At 43.4% G+C, this 21,276-nt stretch overlaps 2 protein-coding genes across 3 annotated transcripts; one reads left to right on the top strand and one right to left on the bottom strand.

Moving 5' to 3' along the window:
* The first annotated feature begins 5,823 nt into the window (after positions 1–5,823).
* LOC148329628 (CKLF-like MARVEL transmembrane domain-containing protein 8) lies at positions 5,824–13,487 on the top strand. 2 transcript variants are annotated; one of them, XM_088307037.1, is made up of 4 exons: positions 5,824–6,259; positions 7,710–7,883; positions 8,145–8,264; positions 13,053–13,487. In XM_088307037.1, the coding sequence occupies exons 1-4, from the start codon at positions 6,128–6,130 to the stop codon at positions 13,137–13,139; spliced, it is 513 nt and encodes a 170-aa protein (XP_088163163.1). In that variant the 5' UTR covers positions 5,824–6,127; the 3' UTR covers positions 13,140–13,487. The 2 variants fall into 2 exon arrangements, with proteins under 2 accessions (XP_088163163.1, XP_088163164.1); XM_088307038.1 differs by lacking the exon at positions 7,710–7,883.
* On the bottom strand, positions 13,354–16,348 carry LOC148329629 (zymogen granule membrane protein 16-like). Its single transcript, XM_088307040.1, has 6 exons — positions 16,233–16,348; positions 15,984–16,059; positions 14,478–14,604; positions 14,245–14,344; positions 14,011–14,103; positions 13,354–13,940 (listed from the first exon to the last, which is right to left on the bottom strand). The coding sequence occupies exons 2-6, from the start codon at positions 16,033–16,035 to the stop codon at positions 13,827–13,829; spliced, it is 486 nt and encodes a 161-aa protein (XP_088163166.1). The 5' UTR covers positions 16,036–16,059; positions 16,233–16,348; the 3' UTR covers positions 13,354–13,826.
* Between the last annotated feature and the right edge of the window lie 4,928 nt (positions 16,349–21,276).

Genomic DNA, 21,276 nt, shown 5'->3' on the forward strand with positions numbered 1-21,276 from the left:
GGGTAGGGGTGTGTGTGCGTGCATGAAACGGCTGGGGGAGGGTTGGGTTGTAATTTGTTGTGTGTGAAGCGAACCACTCTTCTCTACATTTAACAAATTTACAAACTGGTCATGTGGAATGGTTTGACAAACTTTAGAAAAATATAAAATCTTCTTTCTCTCACCAATTGACGTTATCTATCTACCTTCTGCTTGTCTGTGTGTCTGTCTGTCACTGCTGCATGTTGCACAAGTGGTTAGTATTCTCCTTCACAATTCTCATGTTTTGGATATGAATATGGAGTCCTCAGGCTTCATCCAGCATTCCAAAACCATGCATATCATATCAAAACGAGAAATATGTAAAAAATAAACAACATATTGATTTGTTTTTTGTTGACACTAATATAAAAGAGAAAAAGCCAGTGTCATGTCATCTGAAGGCATCTATAAAAAATAAAAACGTCTTCTATAGGTTTTGTTACAACCAGTAAGTTGTTCATGGTTATGGAAATATGAAGCAGTAACAAACTGAAATAATGACCTCTTTATACCGCCAAGAGGAGCTTCCAAGTGTAGCACTGCAGTGGTGGTCTCAGAGAGTGCGCTTGAGCTGTTTTCAAACTGATGGCAGGCCTGGTGGTTAAACAGGGAAGGGCTGCCTGGATAGTGATTGTAGGTTTGCAGATACTGTGTGTGCCTGCATAGGGTATGTTCGTTGCCAGCATGTATTCATGTGCTGTGGGATATGGCAGATGTTTTCCAGGCAAGGCTTAGCATGTGTCCGTGCGTGTGTGCGCGTGTGGGGGGGTGGGCGTGTGCGTGTGTGTGGGGGTGCGTGTGCGTGTGTGTGTGTGTGTGTCTTTAAGTGAGCACATTAAAATATCTTCATCAGAGCAGGAAGCCACATTGGCCAATTGCAGTGCTGCAGCTGGCCTAACACACATATATTAGTGCGTGCGCGTGCATATGGGAGTGTGTGTGTTTTGAGGGGATGTGGGTTCATGCAGAGTTTAGGTTATTTACAGGGTTTGAATAAAAGGAGCAGTGTGTATGTGTCAGTGACAATGATACAAGCCTGTGAATCTCATCACATTGCAAGCTGAAGAGGAAGCAGAGGACAGAAGAGGGGGGCGAGAATGATAGGGGAAGAGGAGTTCAGAACTGAAGGAGACAATGGTGGGAAAGCTAGCTGAAGGAGGGGACGATGGAGAGAGACCCTTAAGAAAAGCTTTGTCATTTCGAGAAGATACAGTGTGTGCTGTCTGTCTCTTTACAGTCAGTATTTGCGTTAACGGCAGTCATACAATGCTCAACATTTTGTTGGATTTATTATGGTTAGAGCAAAAAAATAATCACAAAATTACTCTAGTCATTTAAGTTCATAAAATCATATTTCGCAAATGTTTCTCCATAATAGTCTTTATTGCTGTTATTATAATCACGAAATCAGAAATATTTCTCCAATTATTCCCGGAGGCCTGTAGTCAGGTCAGCATTGGGTGGAAGGAAAATCACTCTTCTGAGAACTAAATATGCGGAAATGTAGGCCTACAATAACTGATAGGAAACCAACAGTTCATTCAAATGCAAAGGTTATTTTGTTTGCGTATTTTTAACAACAAATTCATTATTTTGTGTGCAATTTTATTGTTGTGATTCGTACAATTGGATTGTTCGAATCTCATTATTTCAATATCTCATTGAGCAGCATGCATCCAAAATTGCTGTCTGCCACTGCTTGGGCCAATCAACATTTAATTCCTCTGATTAAATGTTAATACAAACAAAAATGCCAAAATGAATTTTAAAAAGTTGGCAGCATGATTGTAATAGTTCAATATCAATGAGTGTGCTCTACTTTTAAATGCATTTTTTTATGATTGACCACTATTTGGAATTTTAAACATCTGTTTAGTAAACTGTTGTTCATGACCAATTGCATGGACCGTCTTCCTAAAATTCCCGAGCAAACCAACGTCATGATTGGATTCTTTTGTCCCTCCTCACACTACCCTTACAAGACCTGCGGCCTATTAGTTATAGACTGTGTGTAACTACTGCCCCCTAGCGGATTGGCTTATTGCAAAAGAGTGAAAAAGTTTGAGGATTTTCTTGCATCCATGAATCCACTTTCTTTCCACTTATCCTATTAGAATTGCGGGTGAGCTAAAGTCTGTCCCAGCTGAATTTTCGGGGGACTAGTGAGATGCTAATCACTCATATTTGTTCTGCTTTGAGTGGTTTCATTGTCATTTATCGTTAATGAGTAATCATTATTTAATGAGAAACATAATTGGTGACACAATTTAGTTATTAATCACAAACTAGTTGAGCAGGCTCTGCGTTAACCTGCTGAGGGCCTCGAAGATCACCTTAGTCTCTTTTGACTGGAAATTACATCACAGTTGCTCAGGGCTCAGCTTCAGAAAAGAGGTGAGGCGTTTTTGGTTGTTACCTGAGCCCTGAGCAACTGTCATGTCATTTTCAGTTGACAAAAAGACATTACTAATTAGAATGCCATTTTTAGACTAGTAAAGGCGCATAGAACATATTATTGCGAATAATTTTGGTGGGGTTGACTTCTCCTGTAGATGAGTTGAAAAAAAAAGTAGTCCCATTTACAGCAACTTGAACTATAATTTTTAGTTACATTTATTGGAAACTCTTTTTAATGTGTTATCATTAACAGTCAGGGAGTTTTAAAAAAAAACTGAATCCAGTGAAATTAGCAAAAAAACACAAATTATCTCAAGGCCTTATTTAACACAAACAAATATCACTTTCATAATTTGGGTCAGGCTCAAAATAAAAAAAAAAATCATTTTCATGCCTTCCCTTTCTTGAAAAATGATCTTGTTTTTTTTTCCAGCCGAAGAATGAGACACACCACAAGCATGTTTGTACATAAGCAAGGAACTGCCAATATTGAGTGACCATTTTTGACTGGCAAACACGTTCAAAAGTATTTGCAAAGTACATTTGAACGTATTTATAAATTGAATAATAATCATTAAAATTTTTCCCCATAATGACATGACTGGTGCAAACACGAGCATTAAGCATTTGATCTACTTACACTAGTGATAAACCGATCTGCTTTTTCTAGAGCCGATACCAATACTGATTATTAGTGGTCATGGAGGCCGATAACCGTTATTTGTTGCTGATAATCATTTGTGGGGAAAAAATGGGGTAAAATTGTGTCACAATTTTGAAAAATAAAAACTCCAAAACCTGACTTAGTTTAAATCCTTTAAGCACATATTTATTAAACGAGTTTTTCTCAAATGGGGGTAGCATACCCCTCGGAATACTTGAAGGAACTCCTGGGGGTTACGCGAAATCTTAAATAAAACAAACATGGAAAAATCATTTCAAAACAATTATTGAATTTATTAAATGTTTCAGGACAATATATGGTCATAATATGAATTTCATTTTTAGTAGGTTTTTTAATTTCATATTTTGAAAACCCTGATTCACCTCCAAACTACAATAGTTCGACCAAATTCTGATTACCTGTCAGTCACTTGAAGATGCAAACAATGGAGCCAATACAATACAATACAATACAATTTTATTTTTATAGCGCTTTTCACAACAGATGGGGCTGTAACAAAGCGCTTTCCATATTGTGTAATATAAATCAGCAAGAACACAAATTAAAACACAAACACATTTGCAATAGATACTAGTTGAATCGCAAGTCTTCCGAACAAAACGGAGGCACAAGTGTAAAAGAAGGTCAAACCAGAGTTGACAAAATTCCGGTTCAAGATTATATTTTACTTGGATTTACATCCACGAGTTGCAACAAACCCGAGGCATTGTGTGTTTTTTTTTCTGTGGCGAGAAACTTGCTAAGCGTTGCATGAAGCCAGCGAAGCTGCAGCGCCATCTTGAGACGAAACATGGATGTCACGTTGGTAACAAGAGGAAACTCTGAATTCAGTTCATCTCAAAATATGATGCCGAAGCCTCTAAAGTGGTGTCTTTGCTCGTAGCGAAAACCAAAAAGCCATTTACTGTCGCTGAAGACCTGATAACAGATCTCTTCTATGATCCAAAACAGGACAATTCGTTGATTGTTTTTTTGTGGACCGATACAAATGAAGTTTGAATGGTTCTAAAGTTTAATAAATCAGACTCTGATGCAGTGGCGCCAAAAGTATATGCGGCATATGCGGCGCATGGGCGCCACGCTAGAGGGTAAAGCGATGCGAGGAAACTAATTTTTGGATGGCCATTTTATGTATTAAACAGCTTTTTGTTCACGGCTATGGTTTGATCTAATCACTAATACTAATAGAGGCACGTCAGAGGAGTCCAGTGCGCGCGCACTCGAGTACGCGAGCTGCGAGTGTTTACAATTCAAAGGTCTGATGATGCTAAAGATGGAGAAGCAAAATCGAAAGTGCTCAGGGGCACAAAACCGAAAAAGAAAGAGGGAGAAGGAGAAAGATTATGCAGGCATGAAAACGAGCTTTTCAAAGCGATTAAAAGACAGTAGGGAAGTTATGATGTGTCAGCGTAGAAAGAGCCACATATGGCTCAATGAAACGCTCAAGAAAAGTTTGAAATAAAGGTGTGACACTACTCAAACACTTGTATTTATAGGCTACATTTAAAAAATGAAATCGTTATATATATATTTTTTTTTTTGTTTGTTTGTTTTTTTGTGGGGAGGGGGCTGTTGTGTCTGGATACCGTTGCCCCCCTGCTCTGATGGCATGATTACATTTTTTTTTAGCCCAAAAATGTTTTGCGCTGGTCCAGGTGTACTTGGCGGAAAAATATGTCACAAGGAGTACATCACTGAAAGAATGTTGAGAATCACTGTTCTAAGTAATTGACTCACTCCGCCCTTGCCTGCACTCAGAAACACACACAGGACAGAGCTGTAGCCCATACACGGGAACAGGCACTATACTCGAACAGAATGGCTACTTGTAATATTTTGAATGTTTTTAAGATTAAATAAATGAGTAGATACATAGATAAATAAATTGCCCGAGAGGCTGAACGATGTGGGCTATAGCGCCCTCTAACGCCGGTTTAGCGCCGTGCATACTTTCTTGTTATAGATTGTAACTGTAATGTTCTTAAAGATTTCAGCAGCACTGTTTTCTGGGATGTTGATGCAGATTGAGACTGACATTGAAGTGTCGTGGAGATGCATTTGACAAAACCTGTGTGGCTTAATGTTGTAGAAATGCTTAGGAATAAGATTACTAGTTAAAGTACTGAATGCAGTTTTTCAAGAGATTAATTCTGCAATATTTGAAGTAGTCAAGCTGAAAAACATTTTTCTTTAGTAAAAAGCATTTTGGACCCACAATAGGATTTAAAGAATCTTTAAAAGGAGGATATGGAAATGGAAAGACTGCTTGAAGTCGGCTGAAATGTCCTCTGCCTTATATTACATTAAAAGGATACTTTACTAAGTTTGCAATAATATTCAGCAGTTAAAAGTTAATGTTTTGTCTATAATGAATTTGATCATGTCGTTATTTTTCAGGTGGCATGGTGAGCGACTGGTTAGCACTACGGCCTCACACTGCAGAGGTCGTGGGTTCGATCCCGGCTCCGGCCTTTCTGTGTGGAGTTTGCATGTTCTCCGCGTGCCTGTGTGGGTTTTCTCCGGCTACTCCGGTTTCCTCCCACATTCCAAAAACATGCATGGCAGGTTGATTGGACACTCTAAATTGCCCCAAGGTACGAGTGTGAGCGCGGATGGTCGTTCGTCTATGTGTGCCCTGCAATTGGCTGGCAACCAGTTTAAGGTGTTTCCCGCCTACTGCACAAAGACAGCTGGGATAGGCTCCAGCACCCCCCACGACCCTTATGCGGACAAGTTATACAGATAATGGATGGATTATTATTTTTCATGTAGGATTAATACCTTTAAAAACGCATTTTGCCACTTGCTGTCCACTGAAAATGACATCACGTGTTGAGATGCATGAATAAATTCCAAGTAAACTGGGAACTATACTCAAATGTTTATGGAGCGTGTCCTGTCCATGAGAAGGGACAGTATTTATCTGATTGAAAACGGGGGTGGCCTTCTTGGTTTCCGACACAACTTCCTCAACAATAGAATCGGTCTCACTGAGTGCACAAAGACAATCTGCATCAGGGCATCATGGAGAGAACCACAATAGTGTTGGACCAAAAGCCTTCCACTCTACCAGAAAGCAGCATCTCATATTCTACGTTGGCCTTCGACCAGCGATTCACCTCGATGGCTCTGGGGATTCTCCTCATGACAGAAATAGTAAGCTCAAACATATATTTTAAGAACATGTCTTTCCATGACTTTGTATCATTATTGACAGACTTGTTCAATGGTGGTGAAGGATTTAAACTGTTAAGAAACTGATGAATTTGAACATTTTGAAATAATTTGGCTAAACGCACAACAATTAGTTCCTGTAGAATATGTATTCATTATTATAATTGTCTCAATTATTTACCTCTTATAGTTTTCAAAACTGCCATAGCTTTTGTCATATAGTTCAAAATACAACTCAATAAGAAGTCTCAACCAAATAGGATGTTAATGAAAAGCATGTAGCACTCTTCCGCCCCACCTGCTCATTGTCTTGCATCCTTCCCAAATGAGCTCAATGAAACAAGTCAGAACGTATTTTCTCAAAACAGTCAAATCTGACAGACAAAAATCTACAAAAGCAAAAAGTCAAAATATCCTGATGATTCACCCTTGGGATACATCATTCAAAAGTGTTTAGATTGTATTATTCTTATACATTAGGTTAACTTCAGATGAAGATCTCAATTAAATAAACGCAAGTGTGACTGACACAAAATGTTGGTTGACATGAGAGCTAAATGTGTTTTCAGCAGGGCAATTGCAGTGAAACTGGAAGGGCAGGTTTCCTTGTCGGGCGTTACATTTGCTTTCAAATGTCTGAGAAGAATGTAACATTCGAAATAATTCATGGCACTTTATGAAGGTAATTTTAATCACTTGTATTTAATGAACACAATAAAAAGCAACATTTTCTTATTAGGTCAAACAATGAGGGTCATTGTGTGCTACGGTAAAACCATAACAAGCGTCACACTTTTCTTTGTTAGGGTTTTATTTAAGCTCATTTCTCTTTCACTTTGTTAATCAAGAGTATGACAGGTGATATTTTAGTGAGGCGACCTCATTCAAAGCGATATGCGATACAGTCAGTCGCCACATATTGTGCAGAGCGGGCTTTGTACGTGCTCTATGTTTTTGGGGTTTATTTCTTACTTGTTTGGCTAGCTTGTGGGTTTAATATAAACATAATGCGAATTAGTATCTTAGAGGTCATCATAGGTGGATGGAACAGAGAGAAGCCGGTCACTTTTCAAAATAAAATGTTTTTTCAGCCCCGAATAATAAATAAACTGGAAGTACTGCAAGTTTTTTTTTTCTGTCATTTTCGCGGCCCACCCGTTGGGGACCACTGCAATGCAGTGAAACATGAGTGGTCCAATCGTTTTTTTTTTTTTGGGTGGGGGGGCTTGTTGTAGATGCACTCTCCAAGGGTGCAGGGCATTTAAAAAGTCATTATTGGGTCAAATGGACTAAAACTATATAGTGGTTACTGGTATACAGTGTCAGCTGTTTTATAAGCCGTTTCAATTCAGTCTTTCTCTGTGAAACAAAAACTTTCCTTACACAAGTTACAGCAACTCAACAGTCACATCCTCTTTTTCCTGTCCTGCAGGTCTGTGGCATGTTGGTGTGGATTCTGCTAGCTGGCACACAATATTTTCATCTCCCTGCCCTCTGCTGGGTTATGTTCGCTTCCATCTCTTACTGGGTCATAACCATTTGCCTCTTTATTATTTATCTCACCGGAGCCCAAAACAGGATGCCCCAAGTTCCCTGGACTACACTGGTAAAACTAAATGCATGTGTAACAACTAAGACTTTGAGAACCGTTCATATTTTTGGCAAAAACTTTATTGTTTTATCTGCATTCCTGAGTAAGATTTTGGGTGTTTGGTTTCCTTTTTATTCAGAGTTGATGATCATTGACTCAGTCTAATATGTTGAGTGATACTGTATACTTTCTCTGTGATTGATGCTCCTGATTTGAGACTCAAGGCAAGTGCCTGACAAGTTGGCTTACATCTGTTTCATTGTTTTTCTTTTCCAGTCTCTGTGTTTCAACAGCAGTGCTACAGCTCTTTATCTGCTGACAGCAGTGCTAGAAGTCGTTTCCCTGCAGAGTACTGTCGCGGGGCGACACACCCACAACTGCTGGGCCGCATCTGCAGTAAGAACTCCTGTTTCACAAACAAACAGACATTTGTATGGCCAAACTACTGCACATATTAGTAACAATACAATACAAAGTGATAAAGGCTATTTTTCCACAAGATTTTTTTAAAGGAAAACAGACAGATTAGATTTCTCAATTTATTCGCTGTAATTCAAAGCAGTTATTGTAGTGGGAAGTTAGGATGTCTCATAAATATTTATCAAGGCAAGCAATGTTTTAATATTGCTTAACCTTGGTCAGTGACTAAAAGACATAGTGGGGAGCGGGGCGGGGCCTAGGTCAGCCGGGTCCTAAGGGATAAGGAGAAGCACTGTGATCAATGACCTCCTATAAAGCTCAGATAAATGTGTTTGTGGTGACCTAACTATTTGCATGGTCTGATCATTTTTGCAGGACAGTTTGACGTTAGATTTTTTAAGACATTCTTCTACAATAAAATGTTAAATGGTAAAGTGCATTAAAACTGTGACTTATGACCAATTTTTAGTTCATTTATCCAAGCCAATGACATTTAGTAACAAGCAGAACAATGAAATGCCATTCCACTGGATCACAGAAGGTACATACTTAAATAAGCTGTGTATCAATCTTTTGTGACATGTTTGTGAAGTGGTCTGCCGAGATACTTTTTTATATGTAAAAGTGGGTTTTTTTTCATTGCTGTTAAATTGACAATTTTTATGAATTGGTATTGACACCATAGACAATTATAGAGTAATTCAACATTTTATTAACATAATTCATTAATTTCAATTATTTTTATTCAACAGTACAACAAACGTAGAACAATATAAAACTAGAGCTGCAAGCACCTCTAATGGACCCTCGCATCCCTGGCAACGTTGAGGTTCTGGCATGTTGGCATACTGGCACATTGCAATTGCAATTTTTGGAAAATTAAGTACATCAGATTAAAACCAATTTTAATAAAACATAACTACAATAAAAGGCCAACATATTTAATGGAAATTAAAAACTGACTTCCTTTTGAGTTTAGAGTAGGGCTTCTGAGACTTTTTGAAGATCTTGGGCTGTTACATGTGCCTCCAACTTTTGCTCAAGTTTGTTGACACATACAACAAGAGCTACTTCGATTTTGTAGGGGCGTTATAGAGTTGTTCTTTTGAACTCACACAATAACTTGGAATTTCCATGCTGCTGCCAGAACTGATGTTGCAGCAAAGTTTCATGAGTTATCATACAAATTTATACCCTCCAACGAAGTGTTTGCTTGCCAAATACAACATTGCCCTGGCAACAGCTTTAAATGAAAATGCACAATCTATGTGTTGCAGCATCATAAAGGCCAAAACACTCTTCCAACCAAATATGAGGTATAGCTGGGTAACTGCTGGCAGAAAAAGATAATAAACTAACATAGAAAATAAACTAATAATTTATATAGGCAGTTGAAGACACGACCACTTCTGTAAAATAAACACTTGTAGATGTCTTCAAGCGTAGACTCTCAGAAAATGTGTGAAATTTTGACAAAATATGTTCACGTGGGTCAAGTTACAGCAGGTTTTGTAGTCAAGGTGACACAGAATTGTGAAGCTTTTTTAAGAAATTATCGGGGGCGCTAGCAAGCTATATTTTAAAACAAAGATAGTAAACAAATAAAACATTGATGAATTTGCCAGGCGTGATAAGTGTGCACGTTTTCATTCTTATTTATTCCGTCAAAATCAATGTCATTTTATTGGCAAACTGAGCATTGCCACGCCCACAGCTTCCTGTGAAAAATCACAATTTCTGTACTTCTTGGTTTGTAATAGGGTGCTACACGTGCTTGACAATTTTCGTAGGCCTCGGTCAAACGTACAGAGATGGTTTTTTATTTTCGCATTCTATGTGGCTCTACAGAGCCATTTTGTTTGCATCGTGTTTGCCGACTTTAAAATACAAATTTTCTCCTCGGGCCTCTAAAGAGTGCAAAGTTTGGTGAGTTTTCATCCATGTTTAGCGGGTCAAAAAATTTGATCAAAGGATCGGGAAAAAATATATAAAAACAAAAGGGACATTGCAGCGGTTGCTGCTCAGTCCCTAATAATAAAAATAATGATAATAATAATTTCTACAAAAATGTGCATGATCAAAAAATGACACGATTGATGGCTTTCATCAGGTGGCTGCCAGCTTGTTATTAGCAGCTCGACTAATGTTTTCGTGGGTAGGCTGTGCAAACTCCATGTCTGATTCAAGGAGGGGAAAAGATTTTTTCCGACCTACATCATGAATGTGTTTAATCATTCATATGTAACGTCTACCCTCCATTCCAAAATGGGAGTAGAATAAATACCAAGCTACTGGCTATGAAAGGAACGTGATTAAAAGCCCGGAAGTGGATTGAAATTTTGATTATAACGACATTAAAGTTGTTTTTTTTTTCTCCAAAAATTGGCTTATGGTATTTTAACTCGAATCTTGCAGTGCATTTTAGCGAAATTTGCGATCCTGGTGGTTGAATGCACTTTTAATCCCTTGTTGTTGTGCAAAATCGAAAGTTACAACATCAACAAGGACATTTGCATAAAATGCAATGCGGGATTCTCGTTAAAGGTATGCGATTTTAAGACAAACGACAGAGCAAAAGAGAGTTTGTCTCTTTCACTCGCAAACTTAAAGAAGAGAGACATACCGAGTTTTCCAATCACCCACTCGCTCTGAAGCACACTGCACCTAGACCTCTCATTTTATTGGGGAGGTCCCAAGTTACATTGTGTTTTCTGCTGCAAGGATTTTGGGGAACCAGCAGTAACATGTCAATTGTTCCAGACATTTGTTGCAGGCATAAATTTACAGTGCTTCAGTACTAAAGGTTTCAATCAAAGTTCAACATTTCAAGCGCCAAATGTTCCAGCTGTGACAAGGGCACACGTCCTCTGTTTTTGCAGCTGTAGTGCAACAGTGTCTCTCGCACTCCACTTTCTTCACACTTCACAGATGACTTTTCACCCCCATGGTTCGAAGTTAGGTTAAATGCTTTGAGTAAGTCAGTAAGAGTAAAAATGGGATTACTTATGTACATTTATTCTAGCAAAAACACAATGAACACAAACTGGAAAAGGAACGTACCATATCGCTGATTGACAGGAAGAGACCGGAAGCATTGTTTGCGACCCGCTATTCAACAAAAGAGAAAGAAGAAAAGAAGCGATCGAATAACTTGTGTGTGACATTTCGAGGTGATGTTTTTTCCGCATTGTGGTCAACACATAATAAGCTGCTTGGCCCAGTTTTGTATATCATGTGGTCTTTGACGGATATAGGCCAGATGGAAGGATGAGTCTTAACGCAGGTGTGTGTTAAATACTTTAATGAGGGCCACTCCTACTCTGTTGTCGTGGATATGATGTAACGTTTACGCGGTCTTGGGATCAGTTTGAGGTCTTTGAAAAGCAAACTGCAAGAATCCGGTTTGTTTCGTAGAAAGAAACTCTTCCATAAACGGCATCATTTGGAAAGCTGTTTGGCTGCACCACTATGTAGCAGGTACGCAAGTACAAATTACGAGGGATCATATGATGAGCTGTTTGGTGCGATTCAAACACTCCAAAGAGCGACCACATGAAGCACAAAGCCGCATCAAGTGGCCTCATTTGTTCCCACAAAGGGGGAAACCATTACTTGACTCTTAAAAACAACTCTTTTAATGTGGCAGACAATTCTGCTATCCGGTCTATTCCTGTCAATCAGCAATGTGGTACATTCCCTTTCCGGTTTGTATTCATTGTGTTTTGTTTCAGCTTGTGTTTCGGCATTTGTTAATTTGTTTTCTGAAATGTTGATTTATTTTAGCTTTGGATGTTTGTTTTAAGAATTTTTTTTTCAATGTAAAAGTGTTTCACAGTTCATTTTGAGGATAGATTGATGCGCAGCCAATCAGCTCACGGCATGAATCCACTCTCATTCTTCAATCTCCCATCTGGCAACCAATCACGTCCCTTGTATGAATGCCTGTGAGCATGTACAAAGCCTCTGAGTCGTCTCATCTCTTCAAAGCATTGCGTCTTTCCGCAATATAGCTGGATTTTTTTCTTTTTTAATAAATATTTTGGAAAAATTCACTGAAGTCACAAAAAGTGAAGCGCGAAGTGGGAAGGGAGTACTGTACATATTTCACCTCTTTGTTTGGGGGAAGGGTGTGGTGGCCTTAGAGAGGAAGCCAGCTTCCTTGCAGTCGTAAAGAAATCACTTCTGTTTCCACTTCATCACTTGCTACTTGTTGAAATAATTTGAACTTGCACAATGGCTTCTTTCTCCACGTTACTCTGGAGATACCACCAGAAAAGCGATGGAAAGAACTTCTCTTGCCAAACTACTTTCATCTTCAGATTACGACATTGAGAGTTAAAGAGGGCTGACGTGCTGTAAAAAAAAAAAAAAAGAATCTGTCTCTGTGTGGCGCAGGCGGGCCATGTTCCGGTGTTTGGGACCCACTGCATAAAACCATATTTTTATCCGTGTTCAGTCTATGGAGACTTGGCGTCTCAATTTCTATGAACATATGGTTTGCTGATGGTGGACAGCATCCACAGCTACAAATGTCCATGCGGAAACACAGTTCCGACTGCTGCTGCAAAAGAAAACTGTTTTAATTATTAAAATCAGTTTGGAGACATGCATTTTGGTTTCATCCAACTTTTGTGGTCGACACAACCAAGTTTTTTTTTCCCCAGCCCTAATTTGGACAAATGTAGTTGGCTGCATAGACCTACTGGAAGTAAATTTAACTGGAGTTTTGTCTTGTTCTCTGAATATATTTTCTTCTTTTTCCAGTGTTTTGCCTTCCTGACCACAATGTGCTATGGAGGTAGCAGCCACCTCAGCTACCGGGCTTGGAAGGCCATCAAAGAAGAGCACTAATGTCATGTATTAATTTTCTTTCTTTATCAGAAGACTCTCTCTCTAACTAAAAGAGGTCAACACTTGTGTATTATTTTTCTTTTCGAACCTGTACAGTAGGCTGCTTTTGATGGCAAACTTTTTGACAAGCTTTAGGCAAACCAAACAATTAGTACATATACAGTACATTAAGGAAGAGAAGTGTTTTTATTAGTAGGTCAGAGATGGAGTTTATTTATCAGATTTTTTAAAGACATTTTGTTGTTTATATACATTTTAATGAGGTTAATAAAGGTGTAATGCAATTCCTGTACTTGCCATGTCAACACAAAAAAATGGTAAATACATTAAAGGAATAAAAAGTGCAAAACATTACTTGTGTTCCCTGCAGTTGTGTAAAATGTTTTATAGAAAATGTAAAGTCATTTTTCTTTTTTTTTTTTCTTTTAAGCATATCAGAGTGTTAATCTCAACGGCCACCACGATTCAAATTTACTGATTCTTCATGGCACTATGATGTAAACGTTATTGGCTCCAACATATTTCTTAAAGGTAACCAGTGAACTTATTCTATAGTTAATGAATCGCGAAGTAGCATTTTACAAGCATGATTATATTGAATTGTATTCTGATTAAAAGGCGTACATTTTGATCATTATTAGTTAACTGCCAAGCGTATATACTCTTAGTTTAGGTTTGTGACATTTTTCACTTCATCACTCCCCAATGAGCTCCCAGCGCAGTAATTCCATTTCCATTGTAGCGGCCACTGAGAAGTCGCAGCTCGGCATCCAGGTGAAGTGGATAAAAGTTAAAGGTGGTCTGCAAATGCATCAAAAGTAAACACAGGGTTGTTCTGAAGACTTAAATTGTCTGTTGTGATGATAGTCACCTGTGTTGGCTGGCCACAAAACAAATGGCGGCCTTTGCTGGTGACAAAAATCAGCTGAAAGATGTAGTTGGCGTTGGAATATTTCCCAGACACCTGAAACAAGGAATGTGGTCATTTAAAACACGTGTGGGCCCTTCGCATTGATGTAGATGTAGCGCACTTAGAGACAAGTTTGAACCTGGGCTTCATAACCAAGCTGGTCCATTGGGAATGCTGTAGAAGTGAATGGCAAACCTGAATAATTGTTTCTCCACTGTACAGGTGTATTTCCTGTTCGGTGCCAAATGTTCGGCCAACCACATTGGTCCACACAAAATCATAGCGTAGCTGAATTCTGCAACAAAACAGAAACGACTAAATAAAAGCACATTTAAATACAAATGGGGATATTATATGATTATGATCGCAATGATCCAGAGTGTTTGAACTGAAAAACTAGAAAGCCATTTGAAGCAGAAGAGACTGACCCAACGATGTAAGCGTTGTAGAGTTCCCAAACTCTAACTGCTGTGATTCTGCCTTCTCCTTCTGTCATGAAAGAGCTCCCTCCACCAGCTCCAACTTGTGGGGAGAAGGAAGAGTGGTCCTCGACAGCTGCAAGGTCATACAATCTAAGTGTTAAACTATTGTTTCTTCTAGAGGAAACATAAATAAATACGCACATGGACAAAAGTGTTGGTATCCTCTAATGAAAGAAAAATAATAATACATGTCATAATAATAATAATAAGAAGAATACATGAAAAATGCATGGAAAACAATAAATAAAAATCCAACATTGGTTTTCAATTGTGCCTCAACAGAATTATTAAAAAAAAAAAAAAATACTTATGAAACAAGCCTAGACAAAAATCATGGTACCCCAAATTTCACCAAAGGGACATGTTAAATGTTGGTGTGTCCTCTAATTAGCATCAGAGGTGTCTTCAAAACTGTAACCACTCAGTTGGTCTATTTAAACGGTCATAAGTAGTCACTGTACTGTTTGGTGACAGTCTAAACATGGACCTCAGGAAGCAGAGGAGAGAGTTGTCTTGGGAGATGAGAAAGCAAATTACAGACAAGCACGTGACAGGTAAAGGCTACACGACCAACTCAGTCGCGGGATGTTCTTTTGACAGGAGTTGCATGTTATTCAAAAATATACATTAAGTTGCACACCAATGTGCCAACCTCCATGGATGTGATTACAGGAGGAAAGATGACAAACTGAGGCGACTGTAATACGGATAGTAACAGGTGCAACCCCGAAGGACATGAAAGGTGAACTCCACAGTCAAGTGCAGCCCATGTCATTATTGCCAAAGTGGACTAGGATGACCAAGGAGGACACCACTTTTGGAAACCAACCATGAAAAAAAAATGCCTAACTGCATGTTGACAATCCACAAAGCTTCTGGATGAATATCCGATGGACAAACGAGACAAAACTGGAACTTTTTGGCAAGGTACTATACATCAGCACCATGTTCACAGATGCAAAAAGTATACCAACATTGTTGAACATTGTCCTTATTGTGAAACCTGGAGAAGGCTCTGTTATGGTCTGGGGCTGCTCCTATTTTAAATCCTACTGATCATCTGTGGAAGGAGCAGAACCGTGCCGTCTGGACAAACACCCTTGAAACCTGAGACAACTGGAGCAGTTTGTTCATGAAGATTGGGCCAAAACACGTCCTGAGAGGTGCACAAGTCTTATTGAAGGTAATGAAATTTTTTGATTGCTGTAATTGCCTGAAAAGATTGTGCAACAAAACATTACGTTTTTTTTATCATTTTTGTCCTGGTCTGTTCCATGAGTTCATTTCTTCTTCTTTTTTTTTTCGTAGTAGTTCTATTTACTCACAAAACAAAAACAATGTCTGAATTTCATTGTTTTTTCTATCATTATTTTATATGTATTGTTTTTCTTTCATTTACACAGAGGTACCAACAATTATGTTCACGTTTGCTTATAGAAAAGTAGTTCTTACATTGTGCCAGGCAAGTTGTACATAGCAATGTAAGGAACAGATACAAAAACATTGTGGTGATTGTAGTGGGTCAGCACTGAAAGAGTCATTAAACATAATCTTTAGTAAATTGTCGTATTAGAACATTCCACATTCATCAGAACGAGCATTAAAAACAAGCAGTTTGAAGTAACAGCAGCATGTATTACCAACAATAAACTACAAAATAATATTTAAATTATATCTAGATAGATGTGTTACAAAGCTCACCTGTGGCTCGTATGAGGAAAAACTTTACCAAGTGGCAGAGCAACGGTCTTCTGAAGGTTGGAGCTCCCTCCCTCTTGTCACTCACACAAAAACAGAGACACGCTCTTATGGTGATATGTATTCCATCTTGCTGACAGCTGAACAATAGTAAAGTATTTTTAGTTTCAAAGTGTGTTTTGTTCTGAAAACAATAAACCCAGAAAGAACAACGTACAAGTTTTCAGGCACATTTATTTTTACTGCTTTTGTTGTATCGATCCAATCAATGTACCTTATTCAGATGTCTTTAGTATCGTTGCCAGTCAAGTTAATTGACTCTGGCGTCAACAAATGAACTTGCCCTCAGTGCAATGATTGATTTATTTTTTATACCAACCAAATATCAAGTCACTGACGGTAGAGGTACATTCACCTGACTTGCAGGCAGCGTGAATTCAATTCCCACCCAGTTACAGTATGAATGTGATCTTGAATGGTTGGCGACCAGTCCAGGGTGTAGTACAGCTTTCGGACAAAATCAGCTGGGAAAGGCGTCAAACTCCCCCGTGACCTTGAACAGTATCGGAAATAGATTCATGGATGGATAAAATGTCTGGGGTTGATGGATCGAATTTCCAAAGCCTATTGAGTTGAAAATCATAATTATGCTCGAACATCTAGGAAACATCTGCCAGAGAAAACTATGTACTGTATGACGGATGACGGCATTTTACAAGGGGTTTTGTTGCACCTGGTTCTACTGGAATAACCATCTTGGTATGCGTGAGTGATTCCACACCCCCAAGTGGAATTCTTTAACTACAACAAACTCCCTGCTTACGTTTGACACAACAGTCTGAAGTCTGTTGCTTGTCATGACCCGTGTCGGTCATGGCAGGGTTTTGTTATTATTTTGTCACCGTCCATGCCATGCCTTTGTTATTGTTTTTGATTTCGGTCAGCTGAGTAGGGGCGTGTCCCCTCAGCACCCCGTCCCCACCAGCCACGCACCTGTTCCCCGTTAGCCTCGCACACCTGACTCCCATCTGCCTTGCGTCCGTCTCAAGTTCACGTCCCGGCGGAACACGTCCCGCGTCCGCCCCAAGTCCATGTTCCGGCGGTGCACGTCATGCGTTCTCCCCAAGTCCATGTTCCGGCGGAGCACTTCCCGCGTCCGCCCCAAGCTCATGTTGCGGCGGTGCACGTCTTGCGTCCGCCCCAAGTCCATGTTGCGGCAGAGCGTGTCCAGCGTCCGCTCCAAGTTCCTGCCTCGACGGCGGTCGACGACCCTCCGCCGCTTCTCGCCTCTGCCCCGGCGGCGCCCGACGAACCGCCGCCGCTCCAAGTCACTGCCTCGGCGGGTCGTCGAGCGCCGCCACTTCAGGTTCCTGCCTCGCTGATGGACGACGATCGGCCACCGCGTCTCGGCTCCTGTCTCGGCTGCGCCAGGCCCGCCGCCGCTCCAAGTTCCGGTCTCGGCTGCGCCCGGCCCGCCGCCGCTCCAAGTTCCGGTCTCGGCTGCGCCCGGCCCGCCGCCGCTCCAAGTTCCGGTCTCGGCTGCGCCCGACCCGCCGCCGCTCCAAGTTCCTGCCTCGGCTGCACCGGGCGACCCGTCGCCGCGTCTCGTCTCAGCCTCGGCGACGTACTCCAGGTGGCGACCGGGGCCTCCCGGACGTCCGCCTGAATGGCTACAGCTGGACTCGCTGGTCTGGCCCCCCGGCCGGCCGCCTGAATGGCCACAGCTGGACTCGCTGGTCTGGCCCCCCGGTCGGCCGCCTGAATGGCCACAACTGGACTCGCTGGTCTGGCCTCCCGGACGCCCGCCTGACCAGTCTTTTGATTGCGGGTCGTGGTCCCGCATGGGTGCCCCTTCCGCCCACCCTCGTTTTTGGACAATTTTTTTTGTTTGTTTTGGGACGTCTGGGATCCGTCCCTTTAGGGGGGGGGGGGGTACTGTCATGACCCGTGTCGGTCATGGCAGGGTTTTGTTATTATTTTGTCACCGTCCATGCCATGCCTTTGTTATTGTTTTTGATTTCGGTCAGCTGAGTAGGGGCGTGTCCCCTCAGCACTCCGTCCCCACCAGCCACGCACCTGTTCCCCGTTAGCCTCGCACACCTGACTCCCATCTGCTCCCATAATTCTGGACTATTTAACCACCCCGTGCCGACAACTCAGCGTCGGAACATTACTCCATACCAGGACTGTCACGGCCGCCCCCTGATCGCGTTCTCGCTCCCGCTGCTCCATTAAGGACTGTCACGGCCGCTCCCCGATCTTGTTCTTGCTCTCGTTCACGTTCATGTCCCTCAGTATTTGTCACTATCTTTGTTCCTCGTCCCTGATCCAGTTTAGTCACGTTTTAGTTTGCCGTTGTTATTTTTTGCACCCTGCCACGTTGTTTGTCTTTGTTTGATTGAGTTAATAAATTCCCTTTAAGTTACCCCTTTTTCCCTGCTTCCTCGCATTTTGGGTCCTGCCCCTCCTCGCCGACCGGCGAACCCTGACAGAATGTTCCGACCAAACCCAGACCCAGCGAGAAGCTCTCGGCGGCGTCGTCGTCGCCGCTCGGACTACCCCCCTCAGCCTGCCGACCAACCCTGTGTCCTTCATGTAGGTTCTATTTTCCGATCTACGTCTGTTTCTCCCCTCTCTTTCCACGATCACGGTATTGATTACCAACCGGTCATACCTCCACTCTGACTACGAAGATGAATTTGAGCACCTTGCCATTTCACCCCCTCACATTGTGGTTGACTCAGATCATGAGGACGATTTCGAACACATATACAACCTGTTATACGCCCAGCGCGACACAGATTCGGTTAGGACCGGTCACTTTCCTCCCTCCGAACAATTCCTGACACCTTTTTCTTTTGAATTTTTTGAGTCCACCTCCCACTCTACCTCGCGCGCTTCACGTCCAAAGTCACGTAGATCACGGCCACGTCGTTCACCTCGTCCACCGTCGGTTTCCGCACCTTGTCACGTCCCCCTTGCTTTTCATAGCTCACGTTCACCGGCACCAGTAGTTTCGGTCCCTCGTATCTCTCGTTCCCCTGACACCCTATGGCGGCAGGCTGATAGGGATCAGGTTCCCCGTCTCGGCTGCGCCCGGCCCGCCGCAGCCTCCACGTCAGCTGCAGCAACCCATGCCGCCTCCACGTCAGCGTCACAGACCACGCCGCCTCCACGTCAGCTGCAGCAACCCACGCCGCCTCCACGTCAGCTCGGCTGCAGCCTCCAGTGCCGGCCCCTCGTCGGCTGCAGCCTCCAGTGCCGGCCCCTCGTCGGCTGCAGCCTCCAGCGCAGGCCCCTCGTCGGCTGCAGCCTCCAGTGCCGGCCCCTCGTCGGCTGCAGCCTCCAGAGTCCAACTCCGGCTCTCCGCCAGCTGCTGAGCCCCGTCCCGGCTCCCCGCCAGCTGCTGAGCCCCGTCCCGGCTCCCCGCCAGCTGCTGAGCCCCGTCCCGGCTCCCCGCCAGCTGCTGAGCCCCGTTCCGGCGCCTCGCCAGCGCCTCAGGTCCATGTTCCGGCGGAGCACGGCCTGCGTCCGCCCCAAGTTCACGTTCCGGCGGAGCACGCCTTGCGTCCGTCTCAAGTTCACGTCCCGGCGGAACACGTCCCGCGTCCGCCCCAAGTCCATGTTCCGGCGGTGCACGTCATGCGTTCTCCCCAAGTCCATGTTCCGGCGGAGCACTTCCCGCGTCCGCCCCAAGCTCATGTTGCGGCGGTGCACGTCTTGCGTCCGCCCCAAGTCCATGTTGCGGCGGAGCGTGTCCAGCGTCCGCTCCAAGTTCCTGCCTCGACGGCGGTCGACGACCCTCCGCCGCTTCTCGCCTCTGCCCCGGCGGCGCCCGACGAACCGCCGCCGCTCCAAGTCACTGCCTCGGCGGCGCTCGACGACCCGCCGCCGCTTCAGGTTCCTGCCTCGGTGATGGACGACGATCGGCCACCGCGTCTCGTCTCTGCCTCGGCGTCGCTCGATGGCCCGTCGCCACTCCAGGTTCCTGTCTCGGCTGCGCCAGGCCCGCCGCCGCTCCAAGTTCCGGTCTCGGCTGCGCCCGGCCCGCCGCCGCTCCAAGTTCCGGTCTCGGCTGCGCCCGACCCGCCGCCGCTCCAAGTTCCTGCCTCGGCTGCACCGGGCGACCCGTCGCCGCGTCTCGTCTCAGCCTCGGCGACGTACTCCAGGTGGCGACCGGGGCCTCCCGGACGTCCGCCTGAATGGCCACAGCTGGACTCGCTGGTCTGGCCCCCCGGCCGGCCGCCTGAATGGCCACAGCTCGACTCGCTGGTCTGGCCCCCCGGTCGGCCGCCTGAATGGCCACAACTGGACTCGCTGGTCTGGCCACCCGGACGCCCGCCTGACCAGTCTTTTGATTGCGGGTCGTGGTCCCGCAAGGGGGCCCCTTCCGCCCACCCTCGTTTTTGGACAACTTTTTTTGTTTGTTTTGGGACGTCTGGGATCCGTCCCTTTAGGGGGGGGTACTGTCATGACCCGTGTCGGTCATGGCAGGGTTTTGTTATTATTTTGTCACCGTCCATGCCATGCCTTTGTTATTGTTTTTGATTTCGGTCACCTGAGTAGGGGCGTGTCCCCTCAGCACTCCGTCCCCACCAGCCACGCACCTGTTCCCCGTTAGCCTCGCACACCTGACTCCCATCTGCTCCCATAATTCTGGACTATTTAACCACCCCGTGCCGACAACTCAGCGTCTGAACATTACTCCATACCAGGACTGTCACGGCCGCCCCCTGATCGCGTTCTTGCTCCCGCTGCTCCATTAAGGACTGTCACGGCCGCTCCCCGATCTCGTTCTTGCTCTCGTTCACGTTCATGTCCCTCAGTATTTGTCACTATCTTTGTTCCTCGTCCCTGATCCAGTTTAGTCACGTTTTAGTTTGCCTTTGTTATTTTTTGCACCCTGCCACGTTGTTTGATTGAGTTAATAAATTCCCTTTAAGTTACCCCTTTTTCCCTGCTTCCTCGCATTTTGGGTCCTGCCCCTCCTCGCCGACCGGCGAACCCTGACAGTTGCTTGAGTGAGGCTATAAAAAATATATATATT

Source organism: Idiotropiscis lumnitzeri, chromosome 10 (assembly GCF_059441095.1).
Source record: "Idiotropiscis lumnitzeri isolate Australia: NSW breed Sydney's pygmy pipehorse chromosome 10, RoL_Ilum_1.0, whole genome shotgun sequence".
Lineage (NCBI taxonomy): Eukaryota > Metazoa > Chordata > Actinopteri > Syngnathiformes > Syngnathidae > Idiotropiscis > Idiotropiscis lumnitzeri.